Source organism: Mugil cephalus, chromosome 8, assembly GCF_022458985.1.
Source record: "Mugil cephalus isolate CIBA_MC_2020 chromosome 8, CIBA_Mcephalus_1.1, whole genome shotgun sequence".
NCBI classification, from domain to species: Eukaryota; Metazoa; Chordata; class Actinopteri; order Mugiliformes; family Mugilidae; genus Mugil; species Mugil cephalus.
This window is the reverse complement of record NC_061777.1, coordinates 10,597,841-10,624,422: the sequence shown is the minus strand read 5'-3', so window position 1 is coordinate 10,624,422 and position 26,582 is coordinate 10,597,841. Positions and strand designations below refer to the sequence as shown.

At 42.3% G+C, this 26,582-nt stretch overlaps 1 protein-coding gene across 5 annotated transcripts in view; it reads right to left on the bottom strand.

The window, feature by feature from the left end:
* pde4d (phosphodiesterase 4D, cAMP-specific) overlaps positions 1 to 26,582 on the bottom strand; it is a 166,638-nt gene that overhangs the window by 35,591 nt on the left and 104,465 nt on the right. The window contains exon 1 of one of the 5 annotated variants that reach the window (XM_047592723.1): positions 9,250 to 10,166. The exons of the other annotated variants lie outside the window; for them this stretch is intronic. Coding sequence (XP_047448679.1) covers positions 9,250 to 9,338 — 89 coding nt within the window. The 5' untranslated portion in view covers positions 9,339 to 10,166. Of the gene's footprint in view, positions 1 to 9,249; positions 10,167 to 26,582 lie in introns of those variants that run through there. 5 annotated transcript variants of the gene reach the window in all.

The window sequence follows — 26,582 nt, the reverse complement described above, 5'->3', positions numbered from 1 at the left end:
AAAATTAAATAAATAAAATAAATCCGGAGAAGCGTGACCATTGAAGATAAGGCCAACAAAAGCGTTTATCTGTGCCGTGCACGTGTGTGTGTGTGTGTGCGCGTTTTGCCGCACTCACTGACGAGCCAATCTGAGAGTGATGAGGGAGAGAGTCGTGATGTGTTAAAGCTGAAGTGATACTGGACAGTATGAATGTGAGAACCGTGTACTCAGACCAGTATGAAGATTTAAAAAAAAAAAAAAAAAGGGGACAAAAACACTTAGACAGCATAGCTCTCGGTCACATCAGAAAACTGTCTTAAGTGAGAATTATTAAGTGCTGCAACTAACAGAAAATTCACTTCCTTTAGAAAATATCAATATGAATTGCTTTTCATATAATCGATTAATTAAGTCTATAAAATGTCAAATGTTCCCGTCACAATTTTCCTCAAGGTGCTGCCTTTTCATGGATTTTCTGTCAGCCAACAACAAAACCAAAGGTCCTGTGTTGTAATCCTCATTATGAGGAAGCTTTTAGAACAGCACGCTAAGTATTTCTCTCTCAGATCCCAACAAAAGAAATACTGCTCCGCTTCCAGGCACCTAACTCTTGTGTAAGCAATGGTTCTTAGATATCCAACAGTCAATAACAGTCAACTGTGGTACACACACAAAGTTGCCAAGCGCCGACAAAAGCACCTGCTCACAATCCGTCATGATGCTATTTGGTGGTTTAATAATCTGGCAAAAACTGTTTAAGGAGCGTGATCACAGCATTAGCCAGTAATCTCAAAAGTGGTTTTGCAAATGAAGAGCGTTGCGCCGCTCTGGCCATAAAGCAGCAGAAGAAAAACCCTAAAGAATTGTTGTCGGGTTTTGCTTTCATGAGCCTGTGTGGGCTTCGGGGCAGTGTGCAAGTATTTAAGTCATACTAGAGTCTCAAACTGCTTTTCATTGCTACTGACCGGCCCTGCCAAGCTCAACATCCCCCAGTAAATGACCAGGCGTCACGCACCGCCTTAATTGGCCAACTTGGACAGTTTTTGTGCGGAAACATTAATGAGAGTATGAATGGACGGATGGCGACTGGATGCTGACGTTCGCGGACTGTACACCGTGCTCAGCAGCCTCTTTCATATCACACACAGTTCTAGCTGTAGTGTACCTCAAGCACACGTTGAAGCTAAGAGGTTTAACTTGGCAGTCACCCGAGTGATGTCAGAGTAATCCTTCATTAAAACCCTCATGACATCACCGCACTGTTGTGTGAGCTTAGACCACGCATTCATGTGTGTAAGGGATGCCCTGGCAGTGTGCGCTGAGGATGCACCTCTCCACAGTCCTGGTAATCCAGGTTAAGCTGTTCCTCAAAACGCACTCAAGAAACGCTGGCGTCAAAGTGGCTACCGTAATTATACAGCGTCTTCACATGCAGTTTATTAAGTACACTTCCCCTTTCGCGAAAACAACTTTAACCTCTGGAGAAGTGAGTAACATTTGATTGGAACTTATTGACCTTACTCGAGGGGTTAACGGACTGCAGACCACATCAAAGCGTCAACCATTAGGACCGCCACTTGCCCCAAGTCTCGTCTTTAAATGTGCTTTGCGCTGCGTTCGTGCTTAGTGGAATGGAAATGAAGCAGTGTGCTGGTTTCATTTCTTTAATTCTATGTCCAACGCACCTCCCATGAATCTCTGCACGACCCAGATGTAAGGAGTTAAGTCAATTTCCCACATTTCTGTTGAGCCTCAACTTGCAGATGAAGTATGCACACAAACGGTGACGTGTAATTTTCTCTCGTTCAGTGAAAGGAAATATAATAAAGGGGGTCAATTAAAGATGTGCACAAAATGGCTAATGAGAAAAGAGAAGATTAAGAGCTGCAGCAGCCGAAAAATTAAAACAAGTAGAGAGTGAACAGGCTGAGGGAGGTCATTAAAGAACGAGGAAGGTGTGGCAGTAGGAACTTAACTGGACATGGGATTTTTTTTTTTATTATAGATTATTATTATTATTTTTTTATTTATTTATTATATCCTCCAAGGATCGAACCTTTTGTTACTGGCGTTTCTAAATCAAGTGAGCTGCAAGTTTCTGGTGTTTTGGAGCAAACGAGTCTCTCCTGTTGCGCGAGTTTCACCAGTGCAGTTGCTGAGATCCAGTTGATAATGATGATATAAATCCATAAGGCTTATTTTCTCTGGGCTCCATTTTTGCATTATCGAGATGAAAGAAAATTAAGCTTACTTTTGCTTGCAACACAGGTAAACAAAATCCCCTAAAAGCAATTAAATAAAATCACAATGGAGAAAACATAATACTGAGCGGGAGAAAATAAGAAGTCACTAAGAAAAGTCAACAAAAGAGGTTGAGGGGTGGATATGCGTAGCAAACTAAGTGAATAGTAAGTGGAGGCATTCAGTGTTCACTGTCATTGTCCGTGTTTATTCTTGTCCTGCTGAGAGAGTGTTATTCTACACCCTGCAACGTGAGAGTCTGTCTTACCGGATGGATGAGAAGTGTAACAGTTACGGTTGTGCAAGTGGGAGTTTCCTCTGAGGAAGCAATGAACAAACGCATTCATAATATGCCAGTGCTGGCAAGAAATACAGAGGAAGGTTAAATATGTAGACTAAACACTGGAGATTGGATGCGAAGACTTAGAAAGGGAAGTGTGACACAATGCACCGATAAAATAAAGGAGAAAAGCAGAAACAAGTTTGTTTTTGTCCAGGTTGTAAGTTTACGTGGACTTCAAATCTCTAACTCAACGTTATAACACAGCACCCTGGGCAAAGTAAAACTTAACGAGAGATTCACCTTCCTTTCCCTTCACAGGTGTCTTCGCAAGCACTGGTTGGAATTATAATACTGATTATAATACTGCATAATCTTTCTAAATCGTGTGAGTTATTTGTGCAAGCTTGTGTGTGCGTGAGGGGACTCCCTCTCCCAGCCTAAGCCTTTCTAATCTGTTTCTATGCCTCCTCATAAGCGTCATCATGGAAATCCTGGGCGCCGTCATCGTCACGAGCAATTCCCTCCTGTAACGATCGTCGTCATCACAGCGTTTCTCTGCGAACAACACTAATTCCCATAACATTTGCAACATTCTGCGTTTCGGAAAACCACAAGGGAGTTGTCCGAGTTGAAAACAGGTGACTGAAAATGGTTCAGTCTTGGCCTGTCCATCATTAAAAAAAGAAAAAAGAAAAAAGGTCTAGGTAGACTTCCACATGTTTTTGTTCCACAACCGCCGTTTGTTCTTTAGCTGCGGTGGGAGCGTATATAACAAGCTGCATTGTTCATGCAGGAAGAGGGCCCAGCCGCGATAACATTTGCTGGCAAAAGGTTTCATTTGGGTCCAATAGTGACGTACACAGCGGCGCTGAAATGATATTTCCAAACTTCTTTGTATTTCGCGATCACCTTTAATTAGTATAAATTCTGACCACAGTGTCACCAGGGATAGGACCAGCTGTTCTGTTTATATAGATAGATTGCCAAAGTTGCCAGTCATCCAAAACCACAGCCACTCAAATAACAAATCACAGAAATTAACACAGCTCCAAATTTAGTTTAGGCTTAAATAAGTCAAACAGTCGACTCTCTCCGCTGCACAGGCAGTCGCCACTCCCTTAGCCACGGCTATAGCTTGTAACATTTCTGTTTGTGATTTATGAGGAGCTCACAAAAGCACCTGCAGCTGTCCCCCTGCCTCCAATATGCCTGGCTCCCGTGCCGTATTCTTATTGATCTGTCCATCTTCTTGCCACTGTCCCGGAGATGAGCACAAGATTGAATACCCTATCAAGCAGCTGCTGCGTGGACAGCAGCGAAAGACAGCAGAGGCTGAGATGAATACAATTGAAATGAAATGGATATTTAAAATGAATGTGACGTCAAAAGCTGCCTCTAGGCTTTTATGAGGAGCCGCGGCCCTCGTATTCATTTCGCATGTACTCCTTCGAGGAGGTTATGCAACTGTGGTGCGATATAGCCCGTTGAAGCCTGTGGTAGTGCTGCAAAGAGTGCATCTTTTCTCGCTGCCCTATTGATCTGCATGTTTTTATAATTTAGAACATAAAGTGGAAGAAACTGTCAATTCCAAGATACACAACCCTGACTAAAGACTTTCTTTTTATTATAAGCCACTCAAAAATGCATGAAATAAGACGTTCTGATTGTCGTGCTATCGCCCACCGTCTGCTCGATAAACAGAAAGAAATATGCAATGGTCGGCTCATTTTATTTCCCTGAATGGAAAAAAAAAAGTCTGATTAAAATCATTCCAACAGCGCTTCCATGACTAAACTGGGTTGACCTGCTTTGAGAAACTGCCCCGAGTAATGACAGCCCTGTCACTAGACATTCCTCATTCTCCACTGCATCTGGTGCGTTCCACGTAACACATAAAGTGTGCACGTACGGGACGGAAAAGACAGAGATCTTACGAAAAGGGGATCGACCGTGAATGAGTGGCAGAAAAAACACAATGTGAAATCCAAGAGCAGTAATGTGTGAAAGAGAAAGTGAATGACGAAGCAAGTGGAAGGCTGGGAAAAGAGAAGAACCCTTAAAGACTGCCAGTACTGACTGACTCACTGCGTGTGCGTGCAGACAAACACACGCGAACGGCGAGATGTTGAGGGGAAAATACACGTCATATAATACCTCTCGCTAATTTAGGGATTCTTAAAGAAAAAGGGGAGAAAAGGTGAACCGGCGGCTGTCTGGGCGGCAGCGCGTGGTACCCTGCGTGCAGATTAAACCAAGAACCTCAAACATATCAGTAAGCACATGCTCGTCATGCTTCAAGTGACTTCATAATCAGTTTCACACTGCACTGCCTCGTGGAAAGGCTGCGATTCCAATAGCTCCCAGTTTATTCTCGCCATACGAGCGTTAACGAAGACAATGCATTTCTGTACCAAATGAAACTGAAACCAGTTACGACGCAACAATAAGTCAACCCGTTTTGTGAAGGCGTGCGTCACCGTGAACTGCTTTTCTATGGAACAAATTGCACAAGATTCACTGATTAGTCACAGACTCTTCTGGCCTGACTTGGGTGTCACACCGTACACAGCTGCTTGATTACCCGTATGGATGAAAATGGCGTCCGCACAAGTTAACGTTGATCCATGTAAGGAGGAAATGAAAGCTGGCATGTTTAATGAGTCAAAAATCTTGTTTTTATTGCTAACAATTAGTCAATAACTATGTGCTTGTCGTAATGAAATCTCAACCCATCGAATCTTTCAGTTTATCAAGTTTTAGTATTGTGGACCACGTATTTTGATTGTTTCTCATCAGGTTAAAGCTGATCCACATTTCACAGATTCTTTTAGACAAACAAGATTTCATAAATCCATTGTACGCGACTAACAAAGGTAGGAACTATTTAGTAGTGTAATAGCGGAAACAAATCAGGATTCACTGTACACACAAAGCAGACACATTTCTGTGAGAGAATGAAGTGTAAAGAAAAAGGTGTGAAAAAAATAGCTTTTAGATCTAAAATAAGTGTTATTATGTGAATGAGGAAAGGCCTTAATAAGCCTGAGCGCATCAGCATCACCTGCACCGTAGGCTGGCAAAGATTGATGCTGTAAGCGAGCAGAGGTGATGTTTTTCGCACGCACACACGCACGCACACAGACGCGCACACACAGCCTCGGTTGCTGGTGGTTCTCTGGGGCAACAGTGACGGATGACTTTGTCTCCTCAAAACTGACAGCAAGTCTCAGTCGTCTGCCGAAAAAAAAAAAAAAGCCTGTTTCAAAATCTCCGCCTCAGTCCCGACAAAGTAACCTGGGAGTGATACAAAGTAATCTAAAGTTGCCTGAGATTGACCCAGCAGAAATACAATCAATGACAATGTGTAGTGGGAGAAATCCTCAAAGAAATGAGATAACAACGCCTTGAGTCTTGTTATCTCGCTGACAAAACGCAGTGCGCCCGCCGCCGTTGGGGCGACCGGCGGCAACAAACAGAAACAAGAACTCCTGATATAAAAAAGATTGAGAGAAATACAGCAAAAATCCATATTTACACCGTTGGTTATCCGCTGATGCTACACACAGTCCCACATTTAATGGAGAGAAGGAGAGAGAAAAGTGACGTAGCAATGCATTTCCAATCCTAGCTCTAAATATAGCCTTGTCTGTTCTCTCTCCCTTGACTCTGAGGCACTGGATTCACTTAATTAGATTACTACACACACTTTTCATTTATTTTCTGGTTAGCATTTAATGAAGTTTAGACAATCATGCATCTCTGTTTATTCATTCTGGGTCTGGAGGCAACACCCTGCACATTCAAAAATGTCGGATAAACACAGTCATTACCCGGCTTACACAGGGTCTCTATGCATTGTTACGTATTCAGACTTGCAGCATAGTGATCGATACCATTGCCGAGTGTAAAAATAACCCTTCCACGAGGCATGCTGGGAGAAAGGGAGAGGAAGCGAGCGTAGGTGTGCTTGCACGGCTTTTGTGGAGGGCTGCGTGTGGAGGTCCAGATGTGTCATCTTAGCATTCAAAGGTTCAAAAAATCCAATATGTTTTTATGTGCGGATGAGTGCGCATTCTCCAATCAGCCACAAAATTAAACCCAGTGGTAGGTGAAGTGAATAACATCGATTATTTTGTTACAATGGTACCAGCTGGAAAGCAGGATATACAGTATTAGACAGTAAACAGGCAGTATTTGAGGTCGTACAGGAAGTAGAAAAGAGGACAAGCATATGGATCTGATCAAATTTTACAGGAGCAGATCATTTTTTTTTCTTTTACCCCCTAAAATGGGCAGAGGAAGGACAACTGGTGCACCAACGAGGGTCATGGGGTGCCCAAGTGTCATTGACGCAAAGGCTGGTGTGTGTGATCTGATCACAGAGAACAGATACTGCAGCACAAACTGATGCCGGTGTCAGAATACACCAAGGATTGGGGCATATGAGGCTGAATAGCGGGCAGACTTGTCAGAGACCTGGCCTGGAAAGCCTGATCTGACCAACAACGCTTTCTTTCACATGATGTGGATAGCAAAGTGTCTGCATGTGTGTCGTCTTCCCTGGAAAAAAAAATAAAATTGGCACCAGGATGCACAATGGGAAGAAGGAAAGCTGGTGGAGGCAGGGCGATGCTCTGGGCCATGTTCAGCTAGGAAACCATGGGTTCGGCATTTGGCAGCACAACGTTTTTGTTAGCACAGGGGGCATCGACATTTTAATATTGTGACTGTTTGGTGTTTAAATGCATATTAGGTACAGGTTTATCTTCGTGTAATCTTTTTAAACGTCATTCTCTCAGTACTATTTGGCTTGTACACCACGAGTCTGACATAGAAACGAAGGAACCTAGTCCATTATCAAGGTGCAATGAATAATACAGATCCTCTTGAAAGCTCCTCTTTCTTCATACACACACACACACACACACACACACATGAATACAGTCACATGGCACATGGATTTACTGTGTAGGGATAGAGAAAAAAAATCCAGCCTGAGGTTTAAAACAGAGTCTGACAGGCTCATCTCCCATTTTCAGAGACTAATGCTTGAATCTTGACAAGGATGACAGCTCCGAATTGTTGTTCCAACACTGTCACTGGATTTGCTCCATCCATTCAATTCAGCAATATGTTAGAGTTTGCGGGAACATGTTGCTGAAATACATCTTTTGTTGGATTTCTCTCAAATTAAGAAAGAAATGACTCCAAACAGGAAGGATGTACTGAAGCCAAGTAACGCGAAAATCAACACTGTTTTTCTTTTCTCTTTGCAACTCCTGTGATATTTGTCGTACAGCTGACTTTGAAACTAAAGCAGACACTCAGTTTAGCTTTAAGGTAGTTTGGGTAAAAACCCCTCACTTTGTCACTCATACACTATAGATACCCATGGATGCATTCGAGTGTGTGTTTATGCAGCCTGACTGAGCATGTATAATAATCGAGCATGTAAAGGAGAGAGGAAAGAACCAGGATGTTTTACTCTGTATATGTCCACAGAATGCTCATGGATTACCAAGGAATATTTTCCACCTCATTGAAAAGCCAGCCCACTTTCTGTGTGTGTGTGTGTGTGTGTGTGTGTTCAGTACATGAATCTGACAAGCTGGGTGGACGCACTTATGTGTGTTTTTTTATTTTCCATGACGTCTGTTTGCTTCGCAACATTCTTCCACTGTCTCTTATCGAAATGGTCCCATTAATACAATATCCTAGCGGGGAAATCTACTCGATTTACGATTTGACGTTGAACTCAACATCTGTTAAATCTGTCATTAAGTGACGCACATGTCATTCTGTCCAATAGGAGCGGACGTAGCCACTGAATCAATGAGCACAATTTGTGCTGCATATTGAAGATTGACATCCAGTCTAGAGATCATCTTTCCACATCCCCCTGCCTTTTCATGAACCACACACGCACGGTGAAGGGAATAACAGGATTAAGTCGTGAAAAAGAGCGGTTTAAGGAGAACACAGAAAACGATGGGTAAGCCTGTGGTGGAGTGTAGCAAGTGAAGCGTGTGTGTGCATGTGAACTGTCATACCACAAGAAGGGTAAGGTTGAAGAACAATGGCTGACAGTTCTGACAGATAGCAACGATAGCATGAAAAATCTCAAACCACTGGAAAAACATTGTTGGGAATACGAACATTGTTCATGTCCCAACAGCCCACTCTGATGACATCACTCAGCGCTCTGTGTCCCTCCCAGTTTATAACACAGCTTGGGAGACAGGTCCCATAGGATACCCGGACTCAGAATGACTAATCAAAACAAGACAGCAGAAAAACCCAACAACACTTTAACCCAAATATGTTTCCATCGTTTGGAACAAAAAAAAAAAAATAAATTAAAAAAAAAAAACAGCTGTGTGTGCTTTCTATTTCAGACTTGCCCTTGCGTTTGGATCAAGTCAAGTATTTAGTGTGGGAGAAAATTACAGGAAATGTCTAGCCCATTAAACAATAAATTTCCCAGAGCACATCTGAGCTGAGTTTGGAAAAGAATGGCTGTGGACGGGGCAGGCTTGTTGTTTTTGTAGTAACTATACTAACAAAAACAACTAGCCTGCTGACTAATTAACATGGATGCCAATTGACAGTTTTGTGTTTTGTATTGAACTCCTCTGTTATGTACAGAGTAAATGCAACAAGAATAGATTCAAAATTCACAAAAAAAATAAAAAATAATAAAATTCACATGCATCTTTAAAACCATGGCCATGCCCCCTACTCACCATATCCAGGAGTGCCTTCTGAAAGGTAAGTGGCTCAGGTGCATCATGGACCTATCATTGGCAAAACCTGGACAGTGTCCAGGCTTCATAGCGAAGCTGTGTCAGGATGGATCCACCTTCTGGTTAGCTTTTCAGCCTTTGAGCCCCCTTATCTACAAACGCTGCCCCATATTATCCGCCAGCCGGGGCACAATATGGAACGTCGCATAGTGAAGTCCAAGCGCTGTGATGCACACATTCAGAGCAGTAACTCAACAGCTCCTCTAAACTTCCAGCCTCACTTGTTTGGTCCTAGGGCATCATTACCAAAAGAGCCAGCGTATGTCTAACAAGGCAACCTTAACAGTCTCGCTATATAGCACCATGAAATCCATTGAGTTCCAGAAGGAAAGTAAAAAGCCTACAAAATGCGATGACTAAAAAAAGAAAAGAATCATGAACTGGAAGCAGAGCTAATCACAGTGTGAACTCAGTTTTTTTAAAGCGAGAGTCTCAGCAGTGCGAGCACACAGGCGGCCACCCAGCAGGACAAGCTAAGCTCTCCTGCCGCTGCTCTTTTTTCCGTGGGATTCTTCCGGCAAAGGTTTGGAAATTACTGTCCCACATCCACATGGTGAACCGGTTCAGGGACTCATTCCTCCGGAAAACATTCCTTTTCCTGACAGCCAGCGACGCCGGTTGGAGAGGCAGCGGTAGTCACACCAGCATGACAGAGCATGTTACGCACACAGTCAGTCACACACTCACATTCGCTTTCATCCTCTTGGCTTTGCCCTCTTTGTCTCTCCTATTTTGTGTCTCCCTCTCAGCACTGCTGCCCTTTCACAACCTACCGGGAAGGGAAGTGAGGAAGAAGGGAGAGAGAAAAAAACAAAACAAAACAATGAACCCTCCCTTCGGTCCCTCTCCTTCTCTCTGTCTTGTTGATCGTCTTTCTCCCCTCCCTGCCTCCTCCTCCACCCCCACCCCCACCCCCACCCCCACCCCCACCTCCCTCCAGTCAGTGGGATGTCCTGACCCTGTGTAATAGGTGTGTCTGCCACATCTAGTCAGCTAAACCTATTGATCCTCTTACCACTTCATTCAGAGAGGAGCAAGTCTGCACATGTGCAATTTACTTTAACACTACAGTACACACATACTGACAAAGAAAGGCTAGTGTAGATAGTAATATGGCCACTGTGTTGACAGAAGTAATTCCCTCAACATCCCCGTTTTAAGCTGCTCTTTTATTTATATATATATATATATATATGTATATATATATAGTATATATATATATATATATATATATATATATATATATATATATATAGGCTATATATAGGCTATAGGGCTATATATATATATATATATAGAGAGAGAGAGAGAGAGAGTCCAGAGAGATAAAACTGCTGCATTTGTATTTTCCCAACCCTAAGCACGGACTCCGTCTTCTCTGGTGCATACCATGAAATTTTAAACCACACAACAAATGCCATTGTTTTTTTTTTTCTCCCTGCAAGGTGCGTGCTCATGTATAGCGTGTCGTTTGAGTGCACGTGACCAAGAAAGCACGGGGGCCTCTCAAGGAATGTTAGTTTTAAAAAACTTGTTATACAGGATGTCACTGCCCTCACTGCAGTAGAACTTACACGAGCGGCTTTCGCGCTCCAGATAGAGTGGAACAGCCATCAAAAAGCATTTAATCTGGTCAGTTATTAAGATTACAAGATAAACGACAACAGTTTCATGAAGTCTGTATCGTTCTGAGCACACGTCCGCCTGTTTAATTGTCCGGGTATGGACGCATGTTTATGAGTGACATTGCGTGCTCATACCAGTTTAGGCATTTGTGTGCGATTGGTGTTGGCAAGAAAGTAATGAGTCGAGGTTGTGGTTAGCACACTGGGGTTGTCTCCCTGTGTGTGTGTGTGTGTGTGTGTGTGTGTGTTTTGCATTAAAGGCCATAGCTGTGGCTAAGCTCCAGTTGCTGCGGTCTGAAAAACAGGATCCAGTGCTGCTTCTTACACACATCCTGCCCAACACACACGTCAGCAGCTTCTCAACTCCTGCCAAAAGTCAAGCCACCTCGCAGCCTCTGTAAGCCTGCACCTTCAGCCACAACAGCCACAGGGCGGAGGAGTGCTGAATGTTGAGGAATCTGCTCGTAGAAAAATGAAGACAGAAATGCAGCTCTCTGGGGAGGTGTGGGAAGTTTGTGTATGTGAAAGTAGAAAAGTGGGGTTCACAGTTTAGTCAGCAACGGGGAGTTAAATTTAAGCATTTTGAAATGCTATCACAGAAAGCAGCCAGAAAACACTGAAACAACTGCTATTCATTACACATATATGGAGACAAATGTTAATTCTCCATCTGTCTTGGATTTATTCTTAAAAGAAAATGATATACAAGCGAGAAATCTTAACACAATGTGCACTATATATCTGTATGCGTATGTGTATCCATGAGTGATAATGCATAATCTAAGCCCCTGGGGACTGTTGGTCCCTGCTCTACTCAACAGTGGTGAGCTGTCACCACTCATCCTGCAACCTGAAAGAGCGAGACAAGGAGGAGAGAGGGGAAAAACAAGACAGCGAGTGTAAAGGCAGAAACAAATAGCCGTGGAAAGCAAGAGAAGGGATGACAGAGGAGAGTAAGATGAAGAGGGAAGGTCTGCCAAGGGGTGCATGTGCCACTAGCATAAGAAAATGAAAATGTTGTCTCGCCGTCAGAGCAGGAAAGATGGAGAGGTGAAAGTACAGCAGCGACAGAATGAAGTAAGATAAGCAATAAACTAAATGTGAAATGCAGTCGTGATGCCGGGGGATGCAGAAACCTTGAAACAACAACGCAGTATGTGTCCTACCCGGCACAAAAAAAAAAAAAAAAAGATGCAGCAGCCAAGAACAGTATTAACGTATCATCATCTGCGACCTCTGCTTGAAAGTGAAATCCACAAAATATCACATCATATTTGAATCTGGAGGCCTTTTCCATTACGTTAGTGGTTTGCCTCTGTTCCTGGGCATCGGGAGAAAAGGGCCATATTACACAACGGAACAAGCAAGCGCATATCGATTTCATGTGTACTGACATTTAGCAAAGTACCTATCTTTATTTTTCTGCAGATCGATGGAGCAGAGAACACAGGCCGAACAACCTCCACAGTCAAATCATAGAGATGGTCCAACAGCGTGGTCTGGCAGCGGCTTGACGTCAAAAAAGGCAAAAAGGTAGATGCTTGAGGTTGTAAAACCTGTCAAGGAATGAGCTTTGAAGCCAGCCCACACAAATTAGTATATGTGCATGCATACGTTGTGTTTTAACACCGAATCTGATAATAGCCTTGGTGCCAAATGACGCTTCCGTAGCAGAATTAGCCAAATGAAAGGAGAATTTAATCTATACCAGCGCACGCATTCGGCCATGTAGCTACTTAATAATCACATAGAGAAATTTTAATTCAAATAGGAAAGCGAATCTCGAGAGGGAAGGGGAGAAAACCAGGCCTCGTGGACATTGTTCCTTTGAGGCAGGCCAACTGTCCATCACTCTGTGTGTCGCCGTGGAAATGCCTTAAGCCCGGTCCTCCTCCTTGCCATTCACAGATAGTTATGCGGTGGCATTTCAGCAAAGGTTAACTCATTCCCCCTTCAAATCAGATATTTGTAATTAGATTCCCACATCTAATGGGAACATGGAAGCTTCAAGGGCCATTTGTAGAATGTGAAGAATGTTTAAGTGGCCAAAAAATTACTCACTCTGGAGTGGAGAGGGATTTTTTTTTTTTTTACTCTTTGATTCTAAAGTGAAAGACAGAAGGGACGGATTTAATCATTAGAAAAAACGTGCTATATTCCAACAAGTTAAGTAGTGGTGGGTATGCAGAACATATGTTTTGCACATATATTTCTGAATAAACGATGTTTGGAAATAAGGGATTCAGAAAGACGTCATATAATAATATAAATAATCATGATAATTAATCAGTTAATTCCCTCTAGGCTGCATTCAGGAACATTTAGTCTCATAATACCAATAACAAAAAAGAGTTTTGGGTATGACAAACAGTACAAATCTCGCTGAAGATTATCCCTGGATGTAACTGATGTGAGCTCTCTTTATACTTTATTAAAAAATGTGTCTGCTCCCCAAAAATATCTTCTTAATTTCAGAAGATAGTGTCAACGTTAAGACTGTGCTCAAGCTGCTTGGCTGAAATTACTAACAGTTTAAGCACAGTATGAGTGATACTAAATATACAAACAATACAGAAAGGGTTGCTCAGAAAATAAAAGGCTATGGATTAGTCTAAATGTGACTGCGGTTTAATCAGGCTTATGATGAGCTTAATTACACACTGAAATGCAGCAGAATATCTAATATGGGTTCTAACGCTGCAGCTACTAGATACACAGATAATTATAGTGTGCATGGTGCAAAAATGTGCATCCGTTCAACAGAAATAAATCAAGACCGAAACGTCTCGCAAGTGAAAGTCCCGTGTCTCATTTCAAACGGGTGTGACAGACTGAAGACTAAATCTGCCTTTATTTGTAAATCATCTCAATCAGATGGGATGGCCAGACGCCGCGGATAAAGGCATCACGGATATCCAGTTAAAAACCGCCATCGTAAACCGCTGAAGTCTGTTCTGACTGCTTAACGGGACTGTTTTCCCAGAGCAGGTACAGATGGGAACGTACTGAAATATCGGTGGTCCATTACCAGAGGCAATTTTCACTACAGCACCATCTGGTAAGGACAGATCCAACCAACAGTGGGAGCAATCGTCTCTCCTCTCCTCTCCTGATACCTTCCTCATCACATTACATGGACGTAGACAATTTTTTAAGGTCAATACAGCTTCATTGTGTACACTGTTATCTATGCATACTGTAATTTCTTATTGAAAACCTGCCAATGCCCCATGCGCCAACATGGGCTTAAGTGCACTTGGCAGCACTGTTCAAATACTGCGTCGGCTAACGCTATCAGCATCTCCATAGAGGCCATTATCACTCACTGCTTGCTGCACAGTAGTCAACAAAATATACAAAATAGACCTTTATGGAAAAACCTCAACGTCACAGTCGTCCACATGATAAGATATGAAAGAACGAATTGCTGGTTTTGATATTTGCCCCTGGCAGCTAAAAAAGATAACAATGCCTTTCACACACTGTACATGTATTTTACAGTAAATGCCGTTGCTTCACTTGTGTTTTATGTGGGCCTAGATGGCACTGCACTTGCTTTTAATGAAGCACTAATTGCAGAGCTGCAGGATTTATTGCCGACTTTGGTATTTCCCACTTGACGTCACTGGGGTTGCCCACAGGCGTGTCTGCACACATGACACACATAGAGAACTCATTTATGGCAGATTCTTCTGTAAAACTGACGATACATATGCAGGCATGCATTTACATTTACCTCACTTTTATTTTACTTTTGACCCTTTTTGGTTACTGTTATTTCACCTGTCTCTGCGTAATGATGCTACTGGATACCAAATTTCTTTCTTTTTCTTTCTTTCGCTCTTTCCCCATAACGTGTCACACTTTGCAGAGAAGCTGAGCAGCCAGCTAATTAAATACGGCTTTAAACGCCATAAAATTATCCTGTTTAAACAAAAAAAAAGCCTTCTGAGGTAAATATAATGCATGTGAACAATTCAGCCTATTTCTCTTTTTCTTCAGTTTAGGCCTCTCAAATCGCTTTGACGTGCACATGTACATTCGCTTCTTATCCACATGATTGGGTCTGACACAGTGTGCGTCTGAAATGTCCTGCCTCGGCGTCTACTCACTGTCACAGAAAGGTGAGCGCACATGCACAGGCTAAAGATCGCAATAATTATCAAGTGCTCTGTCGATTGCCAGCGTTGCGCTTTTGATCCGCTGCCATCAGGGCGTGAACGCTGTACTGCACATTTCAATGAGAGCTTTGTACCCAGGCGATCAAATTGAGCTCACACACTCACCCCACAGGGATGAGTACATTTTGGAGGCTGGTGACTCTGGGAGCACACTTGTTAGAGTGTCATAAAGAGTCAGATGACTGTACTGTATTAATTTTAAAATCAAATGGCTCATTGTTGTACCCACAAGCCACTACTGTACACAGCTACAGATGTAGATAGGAAACAGGGAACTTAAACCATGTATTTCTTTTGGTATTTTGTCTTAATTTGATGTTGACATTAGGGTTTGTGTTACGTGCAGTGTGCCTTACAAATAATAATGGAGCAAATGCTGAAATGAACAGTTACTGTTACTGGTATTTTTTGCATCTGTGGTTAGTCATGTATGAGAAGTGAAAACTAATCTATTGATCAATAGGCTAAAAATAGTGGGTTCCAGTGAAATGAGAAGATGAGAAAATATCCTCATTCTGGGCAAAGGGAAGTTGTCTTTCAGGCGGACTGGTATAAATCTGTACAGTCAGACCACTATGTTCAATTACTGCAATGAAACACTGGGGGGGGGGAAACAGCATCTCCAAATTCAAAGCAACACTGATATCTTGAAACTCAGTGCAGCTGAGAAAGGAAGAACCTTTGAATAACAGTAGAATTCTCACATAATTCTATTTGATCACACAGACCTGTAGCACATTTAAAACTTAAATAAAATGCATTTGTTGGTCTATTAAAGTAACCTGGCTCATATGACAACTATTCCCCCAGGATGTCACCAGTGTAAACAGGTTCATGTGATGAGCTGCTTGGTCCTTATTACCTTGTTGCTGTTCCTGTTTTGTTTTTGTTTGTTTTCATTTAACCTGTGAGGACAATCCTCAACACCGCTCAAATGACGGGATACTCGGTGTTCACGGATGTGTTGGACAAATGCGTGCTTGCTGATAGTGTATTACTGCTGTCACGGCACTCTCACTCCCATCAATATCTGTGTCTATCCCATCCAGTTCTCTCCGTACCTCCGTTCCCAGCCATGGTGTCAGCTCCGTTGCTCAACCCCTCCAAAAATAGACTTTTCCTGCATTGCACCAACGTTGTGTCACTGTTGCAGCCAAGGCGCTCCACTGGCTCCCCCTGCACTGTCTGACTAGTCTGAGCCTTAATCACAGCTCTGGATGAAGCTAGCGTCTATCTGAGCGTGATTAGTGGTTCCTCTGAGGGATGATATGATCCAATGATTCCCACCAGTGATATGCTAATTACTACAGGCCCAGGGTGACAAGAAGGCCGCTATTACAATCAATGAATGGAGTTGAATCCGACTTAGATCTTATTTAGCTTAGGTCGATTTTAGGGAATGGTTGCAGTTTATTAGCCACAGAAAGGTTTTGTCCAGTTATCCCCTTGGATCCACTGCATGTTTTAGTGTTTCATATGATATTTCTTTCCCCATCTGTTCTGTTTTGCTTATTTATTGTGTTACCAGGCATATTTCCTTCATCACAGCAGTGCGAGTGCATTCAAAGTATTTTTAACTGCTTTCAACTTGGAAGACAGGCATTCAAAATGGATTTTGATAGACATCTGAAACCTTTCATCAGACATCTGATACCATAGGGTCTTGGCTGCTTTTATCTACATTCTGTTTGCTTGGCATTACCATGTGTGTTGCAAGGCTGGGACAGGAGAGTGGAATTAAAGTTTCATAAACTATAGAACCTACCTCATCAGCATGATGAGCACGTATGCATTTAGCCTAGCATGTCACAACGCTACGGTTTGCTAATTAACAGAAAACGCGAAGCGCATCTGTGGCTGATGAAAATTAGAGCATGCTCTAATAAGTATCAGAAAAAATTTTAACTCGATGGCGACATGTCATCAGCTTCAATCTAGGGAGCTAGATCACTCATAGATTTGCATCACCCCTGCATCCATCCATGGCTAAGGTGCCTTGAGAAAGCACCTAACTCCCAAATTGTTCCCCAGGAACTGGGGCAGTGGCAGCCCACTGCTCCAAATGAACTTAGTGAAGAAAATCCAAGCAAATTTGAATTTGCATTCTGTGAATCAACAAGTCATGTGAATAACTGTAAAAATCAAACTTGTATGGGAATTTGTTCTAAGGCTGTTTGCACTCAAGTTTTTTATTTTTTCTAACTTGCCCTAAATTCCATTAAAGGGCATGAATTATGAAGGGGCAGCATGTAGGAAAGATCACTGTGGGGGACTTGTGTGACATTAAACTGTTAAAGTAATTGCATGTTAGGAGGAGGCTCGCATGCTGTAAAATTATCTTCCTCTGAAAACGGCTCAGCCTGTTCCGTTCTGTCTGCAAACTGTGGAGGAAACCACTGGACTCCGTACAGTACAGCACACGCCCTTCAAGATACTCGCATAATTGGCTCACATTTTAGTTCATATGTACAAAAATAAGCAAAGGAGCGACTAGTAAAAATACACACAATCAAAAAACACCATGCTTATTAGGAATAATCTGCCGGGTCGCAGTGCCTCATTACCGATCTAAGCCCCTGATTAAGTGGACCAGTGTGAGAACGGATTACATCAAAATGTGTAACCAAACCACTTGGGTACACTGTCATTAACTATAATGATAAAAAAAATAATAATAAATGGCAGATATTGTTTCTATTATGCAAGTGACAAAATCTTGTCTGGATCTAGTTTTAAAACCTTTCCAATAATGTAAAGTGTGATTAATTTAAATGTCCGCCAAAGTGATAAATTGTGAAATTGATTCGGGGGAGCAGGACTTCCGTAATCAGAAGCAAGGTTATGAGTGCAGCCTGCTCTGCAAATCTGATATCCAAGTGTCCTTTGTTAAAAAACCTAAAGCATTATAAATGACTCCTCAATCTGTGGGACGGATTTCATCTCCCATTTACATACCGACAGCGATAGGACGGTGAGATGAAATCCTTTTATTCTCATGAATCCAAAATTTGTCAATTAACAGTTTTTAACAACTGACAAGTAAACAGCGTAATTACGGTCACAGCACGTTTCAATCTTGGTCTGTTATTCACTGACTATCACGGCACATTCTGTGTTTGATCATTCACAGGATATGACAACGATGCCGTTGCCACCCTGGTCTGCTGTCACACCTGTGGCATTTAAAAGTCAAACTTTCATCCCCCTTTCATGCCGACCATAACATCACTGCATGAAACTTGTCGACAACAACAACAAAGCAGGGGACGTGGTGGCTTCAAGATACAGATGATACATTTTAGATGCATTTTAGTGGAGAGGAGAGGAGAGCAGAGGAGAGGAGAGGAGGAATGTAAAAGTGGAGACTCTACCACTAAATGTTTTATAAGATGCAGTGTTGCAATTGCAGATGGAATGGGAGGGGAAATGGCGTTTTAAGATGTGTAAAGACTCTGTAAAAGTCAGTGTGTGGGTGAGAAGTGATCTATGTAGCGCTTGTTACATTCGTGTGAAATCTGCGTGAGGCTGGTGCCAGTTAAGGTTGGCAGGGTGAACTTCCGACATCCTGTTGCCCAAAGCAACTCATTGAGTCTCACACTCTTTCTGCCTGAAAAGTACAGACAGTTTTGTGGTTGATGTTTTTTTTTTTGTCAAAAAAAAAAAAGCCTGAAGATGAAATGAAGAATGAGTCACAATAAAATAATCGCAGCCTAATGGTCCGCACTTGAACACAAACAGATGTGCAGTCCGGAAAAAATAGCCGTTATTAGAGCTGACCTTTACTCTTGAGAAACTCTGGTTGTAATTATTCATCGCTGTGTGTGAAGTTGATTTTTGCATGTTAGCACAAGCATGTGAACATACATTTCAGTACACCTGTGCCGTTGATGTGGTTGCAGGCGCCAACAGGCATGAGAGGAAAGAAGCCACAGTTCTGCATAGTTTTACCATGAGTTCAAAGAAAGAAGCTACTGCGTTACTGGGAGCTATAAACCGTCTGCGGGATCATAATATTGAAAGCGGTCACAGTAATTTGACCTCAGGGAAAACTGACGTAGTAGGGAGGAGAACTAAGCAAAACTATCTTTTATCCAACTGGAGGTGAACACTACGTGAAGTCATTAGTGCTGTTCTATGGAAGCTATGTGAATGCCGATTTCTCCGACAGGTTAAATTAAGGAGAAGGTGATCGACCCGTGCGTGTGGAGGGGGCGGAGTGAATTGGACGCTGGCGGGCCGCCACAGTATTAACATTGTATGGGAAACCCCGAATATGTTATATACAGCTCCCTGATGTTTGGTCCACTCTAGGAATTATGGAATAATGAAGTGTTACAGCCACTCTTTCAAAACATTCATCATCTGCTCCAGTTACAGAGAGAATTTTCAACAACCTCCGGAGAACATTTCTGAACACTCTCAGTTGTGTTATACATGTGGGTGGAGGAATGAGTGTGACAATGACAGCATAATGAGTTTTCCCAGTCGATAAAAGTGTGAAATCATTTGCAACTCAAAGCATGACCACTGAGGCCCATGTCACTAGAAAATCTTGCAAATGCCACCCGTGTTGTAATTCCTGTATGATTGTTGAATGTGAACATGTGATGGAAGGACAACAGAATCCGTTACATGTAATGCGTAAGTATCAGAACTGATGTGACACAACCAATTTGACTTGAGTTGCACAGGAAATGTTTGGCCCCATCATGGTCCAGGATAATTTATTGCCTTTTCTGTTTGACATAAAATTAATTGCAAAAATCTTGTATTAAGGAGAAAAACATCAGGTGGGTATAAAGCATCAGAAAACACGATTTACTCCAACCAAACAAATCAAGTTCTAAAAACATGGTGATTTATCTAGGAGTCCTCTCAGTTTTTAGTGACAATATTTCGGGTGCATTAACCTTTCTCAGTGTGGTGTATTGTGTCACACATCTTTGTGTGTCCTTGTGCATGCAAATGAGACAAATAAAACAAGGTCCCGCATGTAAAACAACTACTTCAGAGTGGTCAACAGTGCACCCTTGAAAATACAGAGTGGAATAAGATAATCCACTACACCACAGTTCAGCAGAAGCAGACACACTAAATTGCCAGAAGTATTCAATCACCTGCCTTTACACGCATATGAACTTAAGTGACGTCCCGATCTTAATCCATAGGGTTTAATATGACATCAGTCCACCCTTTTCAGCTATAAAAGCTTCAACTCTTCTGGGCGTCCTTCAAGGTTTAGGAGTGTGTTTATGGCAATTTATGACCATTCCTCCAGAAGCACATTTGTGAGGTGAGACACTGATGTTGGACGAGAAGGCCTGGCTTGCAGCCTTCCCTCTACTTCATCCCAAAGGTGTTCTGTCGGGTCGAGGTCAGTACTGTGTACAGGCCAGTCAAGTTTTTCCACACCAAACCCGCCGCTCCTCCATGTCTTTATGGACCTTGCTTGGTGCACTGACGTGCAGTCATGTTTGGGTCATCCTCAAACTGTTCCCACAAGTTGGGAGCATGCCTGGAGAAGTGTGATTCGTCACTCCAGAGAACGCATTTCCACTGATTTAGAGTGCTTTATATGACTGCATGCGATGCTTTACATTGCTCTTGGTGATGTATGGCTTGGATGCAGTTTCTCGGCCATGGAAACCCATTCCATGAAGCTCTCTACGCACTGTTTTTGAGCTAACCTGAAGGCCACATGAAGTTTGGAGGCCTGTAGCGATTGACTCTGCAGAAAGTTGGCGAGCTCTGCGTACTATGTGCCTGAGCATCCACTGGCCCCGCTCTGTCATTTTACGTGGCCCGCCACTTCCTGGGAGAATTGCTGCCATCCCCAAACACTGACTGCGGAATATTTAGTAGTGGGGAAATTTCATGACCAGACTTGTTGCACAGGATCCTATCACAGTACCACGCTGGAATTCACCAAGCTCCTGAGAGCGAGCCATTCTTTCACAAATGTTTGTAGGAGAAGTCTGCATGGCTAGGAGCTTGATTTTATATGCCTGTGGTCACGTAAGCGATTGGGACACCTGAATTCAACTATGTGGATAGGTGAGCGAATATTTTTGGTGATACCAAAACTAGCCTACTGAAATGATACGGAATGTGTAGGATTCAGACACAGATATGGAAGAAAAAAATATTCATTATGGTTTTCACAAGCAAACAGCAATGAAATTGTTGTGTTTTTCTTATTATAGCAACTGTAGGTTTTGTAAATGGTGTGAAAGGGAGGGTTATTCAGGAAGTTGCAATCTGCAACCTCACCACCAGGTGGAACTAAATTCTACACAAAGTTCCTTTAAGAGCCAATACTAATGGTAATCCAAAAGGAATTTTTTTTTTTAAAAAAAAGGAAAACTGGAATTGTAGAGTTTCGAGAAGACATTTCGCTGCTGTGGGAAGTTGAGGTTTAAATAGGAAACTCTGGGTAAAACCCATCAGAAACTTGCTTGACCTGCTAGAACTGCAGAAGCTACTCTGGTGAGCGGTGAAACGTCTTCTAATAGCTAATACGTACAGTATTCAGTATGTTGTTGTTTGTTTTTCAAACTCTATTGAAAACCAAAATACCAAATAACATACTGGGATACTATCAGACATGTGACACATTGTCTGCTCCAGGTGTGCTGCACTTTGGGTGATGAAGGCTGCCACACAGTGACTTCTACTGACAGGAGCAAGCAAACAGAGAGTCTCCCAGCAGAGGTCAACCAAGTATCATGTTACTGCTACCATTAAAACTGTCCACAAAGGTAATGGATATGGTATTCTGACAAACACCTGCTTCCACCGTCTGTAAAACAGCTGAATCCCATTGGAGAGGGTTATCTATTTAGCAAGTCTGGTGCAGACACCATACAATTATCAAATAATTAAATAATCATCCATTCTGAAATGTGATTAAATAATGCCAGTTGAATAAATAATACATGTAAAACAATATTTTATACATTTGTTTCAAATATGTTCCATAATTAAATGTATTCCCATTCTCTTACCTTCTGTGAACTGGTATAATGTAATGTATGTATGTATTTTTTTCTGTATAGAGAGGCAATAGCTCATTTTTATAAAATTTTACTTGCTACTAAGTGAGTGGTATAAAGGAAGTACTCATAAAAAAAAAAAAATCTCATCTCCAACTGTGACTCCAGCTGTATCACGGAAAGATATGCTGCAGAGAATGTGTGGGTGGAGATGGATGCAATGATACGCTGACAGAGTGAATACAGTTAAGCTGGAAGGAAGGCACAGATAGAAAGACACATCGTGCAAGAGAGAGACAAGAGACAATAACAAAAAAGATACAACAAACAGAATACTGATTGGACACCTCTACAAGATGCTTTCTGCTGCATTGTGGCACACACGTTTGAGCCCTGCATCAGCACAAGAGCCAACCTGAAAGATAGCTCTGCATAAACCGTACATGCACAAAAACAAAAAGTAGAGAGGGGTGATGAGAGAAACGGAGGGATAGAGAGAGAGGGCAAAAGTGTGAGAACATGACAACAGCATAGTTACATAAGAGATAAAGGAAGCATGGAAGCTACCAAAGGGGAGCTCCTGGGCTTCTGCAAGTCGCAGAATGACGCATTGCCTTCACACAAATTTTCACACACGTACACACACCACCACCCTCAATGCAGTAAATGGCACACATTCACGCTGATGTGCTCTATGCCAGAGAAGCCACTCCCACACATTTATCACAATCTAGCTCACAAAAGCAGGAGCGGCGATACATTTACTACAACACCGCCTGAGCAGCAGAGGAGCAGAAATGCAACATTTATAATCAATTTGGTCCATAAGCTAAGTGGAGACCACGAGCTAGGGCAGTTATGAAATGATAAGTAGCCCAAGATCGACTTTATTATGCATCCGTAAGGCAGTTTGAGTGGTGCTCGATGATGAAATTTGAGCCATTGCATAGATGTATAGCCTGTAGAACTAACCTGTACCTTTTTCTGAAGGATTGCTCAAATGCAGATCTTCAAAAATATGTCCAAACGTGTATGAATTTGCAGTAGAAGGAGATACTTTCTTAGCTTAATTTATATAATATTATTGTCTGTAATGGCAACATCAGGTCTCAGAGCCTGGTGATTTCATAGCCCATCTAGAGAATGAACGCTAAAACAAATCTTTTTTCCACCACCACGCATCTTTCTGCCTTCTTATCGCGCAGCCACCGCACATAAAACATGTCTCTCTAGCCATCAGTCTGCTCTGGTAGCTATTTTTACATTGAGGCATGACTCCAGGCATACAAACGCGCACGCACACAGCACAACAACCCCTGAGCCGAGGCGGGATCGATTGATGAGCTATGAGGAAAGCAACCTGCATTCCTCCCATCGGGGAATGTGGAAGCAGGCTACTGCAGAGCGCTTTGCTCCACACACAGGAAATCAATATCCTGCAAGTTAATGAGATAGACCCCCTAACCTCAGTATCTGATTAGATAAACAGATTAGCAAAACACAACACCACCATTAGCTGAAAGCAGCGCAGACACATACTGCTCATGATAGGGCCATTATACGGACGCACAACCTCCCAGCTAATGATGAACATAAAAATGTAATGATGCGACTGATGTTACTTCCACAAAGAATCACTATGTGTTATTATTATTATCACTATTTTATCTAAGATGCCCCTGCTAAGATGTATGATAAATATACTTGAAGAAATGGCCACGTTGAGGACGAATTAACAATAAAAATTAGTTTAGTTTTCAAGGTTGCGACTACTTCAGAAATACCAGGCTCACATCACGAAAACAACATTTCACGGTAACATTACCTTCTGCGGTTTCTCATGGTCAGATAAAATCTTGGGTGTTTTGTCACTTACCTAGAGAGAGAAAAGAAATGCGGGGACACAGGGGGGGAGGGGGGAGGGAGAGAAGAGGGGAGAAAAAAAAAAGACAGAAATCACATCAGGATAATCTATTGACCACAGTGAGGCATGATTTACGCTTAAACAAGCAACAGGGCGTGCTGCATGAAACCCCTTCAACACCCACTGCTTTGTGGAACACACACAAGAATAATGAGAATGGCAGCAAGTGTATATCAATATACTGCAGTGGTGAGAAAACTGCACTGTCTTTATCTCTCTGTGTGTCTTTCCATTCCAGTGGAAGCCTATTGATCTGAGTCAAGCCTCCGATATTCAGCTCCCCCCCTCCTCCCTGTGAAGCCTATGAAGCCGCCGCCGTTTTTTTATCTGAGTCCCCCAGTCCTCCTCACGGATAATACCAAACCTTTCAAAATCATAAACATGTCAGAACCTGGAAAAGTGACGCGGGGGATGAGACGCAGTGTCAAGGAATGAAGCAGCAATGGCGGCAAAAAAAAAAAAAAAAAAAAAAAAAGCGCTCTTTTTTTTTGTGAAGTGGCTCAGGATCGTGGCTCGGAGCACCTCCCTATGGAGATCACCAAACAGATAGAGCCGGGACGTATTGGTGGTAGCGGATCTCCCAGCTTGCTTTCAGTGTTGCTAAGTGCGGCAAGGTAACCGGGTACGAGGGCTGTCACACTCTACTCGTTTCCACTCGTTACCTTCCTCCTCACGACAAGAAGCACACAGATTGGTGGATGAATACTTGAACAAGTCATAAAAAAATACCATTTCAAGTCAATGCTTTACAACTTACTGTCCAGGTTAATAATATATATATATTTCTATTATTTTTTTTTCTCTTTTCTTACTCTATGCATTCTAGAGGTGTTTTTGTTTGTGTTCTCGAGGTGAGATGCTCTCTCCAATTTCTCCGTATGCTGAGATGTACAATGATAACAAAGTCTATTCTATTCTGATCCATTCTGTTCTATTGCTGGATTGTAAAGCATCACTGACAAGATCAACATGGAACTATACATCATATATGCACAAAAGCTGTTCCACGGAAGTGTGGTCACAAATGACTGCACTTTGCAGAGCTCCGCATCCTTTTACGTGCACGGATTTGAACATCACACAATTTTATGCAAACACGTCCGTGTGACATGAAATGATAACAGGATGTAGGTTAAACATTTCGTCATAACATTCGTACTGTGTTTATTATTTGTAATCTGTACGTCCTGTGTTGCCATATCGTCGGTTTAAAACATTCAACATTAGGTAAATTCAGCTGCCAGTGTCAACATGTACGACATTCCCTCTGACTTCCATCAATCCACTCCACATCTGTCTCCGTGTATCAGTCAACTGGTGGCCTGTGGGCCACACCGGGCCTGCCAGAGCTTCCCATCCGGCCCCCAGATGATTACTGAATTCCGGAATAAGCAGGAAAGAAGTATGTTCCTATATCTATTTATTCATTACACCAAATGAAACAAACACCCTCTGAAAAGCAGCGGGTGCCATAGCCTTCCTTCAGTGTAAGATGACGACAGACTCTTTGCTCTCATTTAACGTTTCTTTTATTTTTTCACATGCTCATTTTATCTGAAGTCGTTTTTCACCAGTGTCCTTGCTTGGGCTTTTTTTCACGCGCACAATAACAATTGCGGAACCTCAATAGCAACTGTCAACATAAAAGAGAAGAGCATGGTAAGCGCAAGAGTTAGATAGATATAGAGTTACACAGATACAGATAAAAATGACAAAAGGCCTCAGTTATTAGAAATGTTGCTCTTTACCTCAAAATAACGCTGTGAATAAATAAAGTAAAACCGAACAATAAATAAATCACAACAGCGAAACACGTTTGGTTAATGGGATAAGTTACAGTTCCCTTCTGACACTATTTTTTTAACACTGGGCGGGACAGGTGTCAGGCTTAAAGTATTGCAAATGCCCCCGAGTGGCTTGCTGCAGAACAGGTAATATAAATCTGTTAACACTGTCAAAGACTCAAAACAATATCATAAATGTGGAAGGAAAAGAAATATATGGAAAAATTCTGGCCCCCAAATGTAGTTGACGACCTCTGCCATACATCCTCCACCTGTCTGGATTTCCTGCATCCTTCAGTCTGGGATCTCTGTCGATCCAAATGTCACATTCAGACTCAAATGTCAAGCGGACAGGAGCAAAAAGGGGAGAACGGACGGAGTGACGATCAACAAGGCAGTCTAAAAGAGAACGCAACTGAAATGTATTTTTGTGGAGCAACAGTTATAGAAAGAGAGACAAGACGGGGAACGAAACTAACCTCAGACACACTCATGTGACAACAGGCAGTGACTTAATGAGAAGTGCACGCAGGTAAACCAGCACATGGAAAATTACTTCTTTCGCTCTCTTGGCTCTCAGCCAGAGGATCCACACGCAATCATTAAATTTATATACAGCAAACAACTCTCGACACTTATTGTCACCGTGTCTCATCCGGTTCGGCGAGAAAGAGTTTTGCAATTTAAAATAGGGAATTTGAACATCTAATTGGACCTAATTATATTGGCTGCTGATACAATTAAGAACTGTGCAATCATTTCAGGGC